This window comes from Nipponia nippon, unplaced genomic scaffold, assembly GCF_047370975.1.
Source record: "Nipponia nippon isolate SJK-2023a ecotype South Korea unplaced genomic scaffold, ASM4737097v1 scaffold_4, whole genome shotgun sequence".
NCBI lineage: Eukaryota > Metazoa > Chordata > Aves > Pelecaniformes > Threskiornithidae > Nipponia > Nipponia nippon.
Genome location: NW_028262358.1, coordinates 9,119,299 through 9,125,351, shown reverse-complemented (window position 1 = coordinate 9,125,351; position 6,053 = coordinate 9,119,299). Strand labels below are relative to the sequence as shown.

At 42.5% G+C, this 6,053-nt stretch overlaps 1 protein-coding gene across 1 annotated transcript in view; it reads right to left on the bottom strand.

Annotated features, from left to right (window-relative positions):
- Positions 1-2,488: 2,488 nt before the first annotated feature.
- The window catches only part of PCSK2 (proprotein convertase subtilisin/kexin type 2), a 107,644-nt gene continuing 104,079 nt past the window's right edge, over positions 2,489-6,053 (bottom strand). Inside the window, exon 12 of the mRNA XM_009476218.2 lies at positions 2,489-5,945. Within this exon, the coding sequence (XP_009474493.2) occupies positions 5,459-5,945 (487 nt within the window). The 3' untranslated portion in view covers positions 2,489-5,458. The remainder of the gene's footprint in view (positions 5,946-6,053) is intronic.

Sequence of the window (6,053 nt, the reverse complement as noted above, 5' to 3'; positions counted from 1 at the left end):
ACCCTTATAAAAGATACTGAAGACATTATTCGTCCTTCACCAACACAACTAAGGCATTTACGAATGCCAACAAGCTTTTGAGCAGACTGCAGCCAACTCAGACGACTGTGTGTTTCGGTATTTTCTTGTTAGGTATTTTCTTGTTAAGTATTTCCTCGGACTGTAGCGTTTGACAGAGTTTAATACTGCCACGTGATCCTGCCGCAGCCCACGGCGCGCCACGGGGCTGCTGGAACACGCGGTGCCTTCCCATGGCCCCTTGCCTGGGGAAGCAAAAAGCAGCACTTCTGCAACAGCTTCTTGCAGCTTCTAGAAATCTTTGCCTCAGAGGAAAGGAAAAAAAAAACGAGAAAGAAAGGAAATCCTTCAGTTGTGTATATGCAAATACTGAGCACCATTTAAAGTGCTGGTGCATCATTGAGGCCTCAGCTTGACTTCAGGCATACAAATAATCCCACTAAAGCAAGGTATATAGTGAAGTGTCTTACTGGGCTGGACTCTGCATGTTCCTTCTCCCATCCCAGTTCTCAAAGGTTTCCTTTCAGCTTTTGGCGTTGTTATGCCTTTTGCTTTCGGGTTGATTGCGCGTCAGCTGTGAAGGCCGGGGCTAAGCGCCACTTGAGCTGACGAGCCTGAGCTTCAGGACTACATCACCTGAGACTTTCCTTCAATACTCTGTTGGTTGTTTTTTTTTTCATTAGTGAGTTCCAATGCATTTATAGCAGCTAATCTGACTATTATGTCTGATAAAGTGGCACCTTCTTCTTTGAAACAGGGACAGGTCACCCACCTATAGGCACGTTTTTATTTGGGTGGGTGGTGGTTTTTTTTGTCACTGCTGCTTTATTGAAATGCTGTGGGAGTATATGCCAGACATTTCTCGCTAGGATGTGTGCTGCTTTTCAGTTTAATTTATTAACACTGTAAATAACTGCAGAGAAGGAATTTATCAATGCGTGCGCAGGCTGCGCTCTGGTGAGCTGCTTAGAATAACTGCTGGTGAAAGCGGCTTTTTACTACTGCAAGGGGAAAGGGGGGAAAAAAACAAACCAAAACCACCAAACCCAACTGCAGCAAGAGGAAGGCTGTTTAATACTTCTGTCACAAAACAGGGTGTAAACAACAGCTTCAGGCAGTAGGAGCCAGAACTCGGTATTCCCCCAACCATCTGATTTCACTGCCATACAGAGCGCTTCAGGTTCAGAATAGAAATTCCTGAAGCAATGGCAAAGAGGTACCGCTGCAGGAGAGCCTCGGCCAGGCGGCTGGTGCGCGAGTAACCCCGCCACCTTCAGCTACCTTGTGCTGTGGTGTCGCCACTCTACGCTGCTGACATCGAAATGGCCTTTCTGATGCACGTAAGCCTTGCTGAGCAGTATAAATGCCACTCCTGAAGCGGGTTTAGTGGCACGTGGTACTGAAGAAGTCACGTACTGCATTGCATAGGCAGCGATGCCGAGGTGCAAGACTTGACCCAAGCTGCATCACAGGCACCACCAGCAGCAGAAGTCAAGGACCATGGGGAACTAAGGTCTAAAGTCCTCTACGAGCTCTGACCTGCCACAAGCATGGCGGTAAGGTTGCAGATGACAGGCATCTTTCTGTAAACTTGTATGAAAAATTATATAGAAGACCACTAGTATTCTATTGTTCATAATGACAGTGCTGAAAGGTAGCATAAATCTCATTATTTATGGGCTAACTGCTGCTTTAAATGCAGAGTCTCAAATGCAGTGTCTCAAACAAGTGTCTAAATGCTAATTGCAAAGAGTGTAATGGTGAACAGTTGCAAGCATTTATTCAGCAGAGCCTGGGATGAGACCTAGGTTACTACAGACGTATTCGCGCCTCTGTGGCAATCGGAACTAGATCAGGAGGTTCCCTGCCATCTTTTACTGCTGCAGACATGGTAAGAAATTATAAAATTACACGTACCCTGTGCTACAGGAACACGAGCTAAAAAGTACCCAGAAGTGCGGGTGGGAAGTAGGGAGGACAAGGAAATAGGGGGTTTTTTTTGTGGATCAGTGTGTTCCAAACAGCAGAGAAGAACACCTGCTGTTGTATTTCCTCGGGGCCAGAACTGCTTATGAAACACAGCGCTAAAATGTCCCTGTCTGTCTCCCTGAGCGGCCCCTGCCCCACTGCGGGCAGCAGTTCAGCACCCGCGCCGCTGCCCACCGCTGCCGAGCTGCCCTGGGAGCCTGCGGGTTCGGACCACGTAAGTAACGCCCACGGCTCTTCCCAGCCTGCGGCCTTCGCCTGCTACGTCCCACCGCATCACAGGGTTAACATAAAGCCTGATAGTCTTCATCTGGTGCTGTCAACGCTTTTGGAGGATCGTGTTTATTTTCTCAGTAGCCAGCATACATGGGATACAAATTTCCTTATATATGTATATAAAAAGCAGAGGCGTAAGAAGTCATCCCACTTGCAGCAGCAGGTTACCTCCCGTGTACCTTCGGATAGGCAATGATGATAGGACCTGCCAGTTTACAACAGCTCTTTATTTTACTCATATTATAAAACATCATCACAGGGCTTTAGTTAAACAGTGTTCACCTGTTTCAAATAATGAGCTTCATTTTCCCCTTTATTATAAATGCTAACAAATTAACTTTATTTTCCATCAGCAATACCATAAAAACTTAGTCTAACTGGACATATTTTTCAGTGATCCCCGATGCAAAAATCCTGAAGAATTTGAAGTAGATCTCTATATTGTATATACACTTAGTTTTATATATATACTTATATCAAAACTCACCATTTCTGTATATCACTCATTATCGTGATCTTTTACTTAATAAATTATGTCAGCATTATGAAAATATGAACAACCATCTAGTTACTTTGCTGCTTTATAAGATATTTAATGATTGAACAGAGAACTGCAAAATTACATGAATGCAATGGAAAGTCATGTACACGGTCATTTAGGATTTCCACATGGACTTTTCATATTCCAAAACTTTTTCCACATTTTAGAAGTAAGTCCTTCAGAAGCTTCCAGTTACCTCTTTCTTTAACACATACACACAAAAAGTAATGATGTGCGTATATGCATTATACATTACATACCATATGTAATTCTATATATATATTTATAAGCAAATATATGTAACATACTCTGAATATACATATCATATGTAATATATATACACAGAGAGAGAGATACCACAGGTGCATCATATGCATTTAGACATACAGGTGTATGCATAAATATATATATATATGGTAAATTCTTCCCTCTGATATGTATACACTGCTCTTTTCTGAGAACTGGGTGCCTTCCACAGCAATGTACTGCCGCCAGCGCGATCCATTCACTTCCAAAGACGCAAGCAAACCTGTTCCATTGAACTTCAGTGAGTTTTGGCTCATGCCTTCACACTTTGAAGTGGACCCCATCCTGTCCTTAGGTTAAGTTTTAAATCACCAAATTAAACATAGTTGGCACTATAATGTATTTGAACAAATAACTTCAAAAATAAAAATCACATGGGGCCTGATCCTTCTCCTGCCGACGCCTGTTTTATCCCAGCGTGACTCGGCTGTCCGAAGGGACTGCTGCACGCAGCGAGGAACCTGTGAGTAGTCTCCCCAGGCTGCTTGTCTTGGCTTTAGAGTGTAATTCACATAGACATTGAGTAGGTTGAGCTGTTTATTTTGCATTTGGATTTGCAAAGGAAAGAACAGGCCTTTTACCGAAACATAAAACGTGGATATTCACTAGAAATAACAGCATAGAGTATGCATTCTTAAGTGAAACGTGTGCACCATATAACCTTTGGGTTACGTTTTTAATTTGTTAGATAAATATTTACTTAATGTGTTTCTACTACTATGCACCTGATTAACCAGGACAACTTTTATTAAAACGTTTTAGATGAATACTCTGCATATTAAAAATACGTAATAAAATTCTGAAACTAGTCACCGCTAAAAAGTAGATCTTGGATCCTGCAAAGATCCAAAGCACCTCCTTAAAATTAGAATTTGAGTAGGTCCACTGATGGCCTTTACTGTGAGCGAGTGCCTAAATATTTGCAGAATCAAGACCCTTTATTATTCAAAGGTTAAATTTGGGATCTCACACCTGAGAACACGTAGTGGTTACTATCATGAGTAATCCCCACCGAGGAGAACGTTATGTCTCGCGGCAATAGCCAAAGCAGACTCTGAGGGCGAGAGAGACCGAACTTTACTCCGGTATGAAAAGTGAGGGTGGGACTGACTCTTTAAACGGCAAAGAGCAATGATAAGAACAAATCTTCCCAAACACACTACATTTTATTTCCCAAGAAGACCAACTTTGCATTACACATTAATAATTTAGGCATATTCTTCTCCTTAAATATATTTGTATAACATAAAAATAACAAATCTCTATTTTTAAAAATGAAATTTGAATAAAAAATTGCTTTGGGACTGAAACTGCGTACTTCAAATCTCTCCCACAGCAATTTACTGACAGCCCGGTTGTGAACCCCAGAAAACAGGGGTCTGCGGTTGGCAATGCTGACACGGCCTCACCTTACGCTGCTGTGGTGCACCTCGGTATAAAGACGAGCAGATGCACTCTTCTGCACACAGGTTGCCAGAAATCCTACAGCTCATTCCCTATGTGCTCATTCTGCTGTAAGATAGTAAATTAATTGAAAATGCCAAAATTTTTTAAAAAATAAGCCAACCCAAAACTGAAACTTGTGCTTCTAGAATGCCCTGACCCTGTTTGCAAAGCACTTCCCCCGTCACCCGGCTTTGGCATCACTTTACCTTCCTTATTGCGTGCCTGTTGAACCATCCTGTGGCTGAAGCATTAGCGTGTATGTTGTATAAGTGTATATATTAAAGAAAACTCTCAAAAGAATTGGATTTTGGCAAATAGGCTTGGTAAATTTTCTTCATCTCTAGATTCTTTCTTTTTGTAGGGTCTAGTGCTACTTTGGTTGAACCCAATGGGGAAAGTCCCACTGAAGTCAGTGATGCAAAAGGAGCTGTTAGACGTTCAAAGATCTCTCCAGCCAACCTCTCTGTGATTCCCTCTCTCACGGTAATTTTTAAAAATGTGCCCATTATCACCAACTGCCAATGTTAAAATTCACTCTTTTTTTTAATACAAACAACATTTACCACAAAAATATGAAGGGAAAAGCCATCGACTTGTTTGCAGGTTATTACCGATTTGTATGACACAAAAGAAAAATCATTTACAGTCACAAACTGTACATAGTATTTGGTGGGGGACAGTATATTTGCGGTTTAGAGTAAAAAAAGGATTGCTTCAGTGGTAATTAAAATAATTATTGACGAGATATAAGACTTTAAAATCAAGAAAGTGTGATAATTTGGCTACAGAGACGATCATTGTAATATGTCTAACACAGAGGTTTGGATAGTAGAAAGGTGAGTAGAGGGATCTGGGGAAGGAAAGACACCGTCATGCAGAACAGCACTAGTTCTTGCTCAGTATACTCTTCAGGCTTCTCTCCACTGCTTCATCTAATTCTTCTTCCAGCTCTTCCTTCTTGGACATGGCCAGTTTGGACTGATAATCTTTTACTATTTGGTCTATATACGGTGCACTCTGAGTCCCGTGCAGCATCAGCGTCCACTCCTTCAGGACGCCCCGCTGCGGCAGACTGCCGACAAACCCAATCTCTAGAGCCCAGGTGCCTCGGGGGTCTTCTCCCCAAGTGTGTGTGGTCATGAAGGGCCATTTGTCAAAACCCACCTTGGCGTCGTCATCCCTGGGACGCCGGCTCAGTAAAATGGACTTTGTTCCCATTGGCGAGGTCATGTTGATGTTGAGGTCTCCTCGCCTAGTGGAATTCACAGTTATAACTGCCTGGACGTGTTCAAGGTATCGGACAAAGTTTTCCTTCCCCTCACAAGCATCAGTTGTAAGCGTGAGGACCAGCTTGCCACTTGGTGGTATCTTTCTGCAGTTCAAAAGATAATTAAGCAAATTAAAAGGATACAGACAGCATGACATGGCTGATTCTAAAACTACTGGGTTTTGGTGTCTCTCAGAAAAACGCGCGCTATTT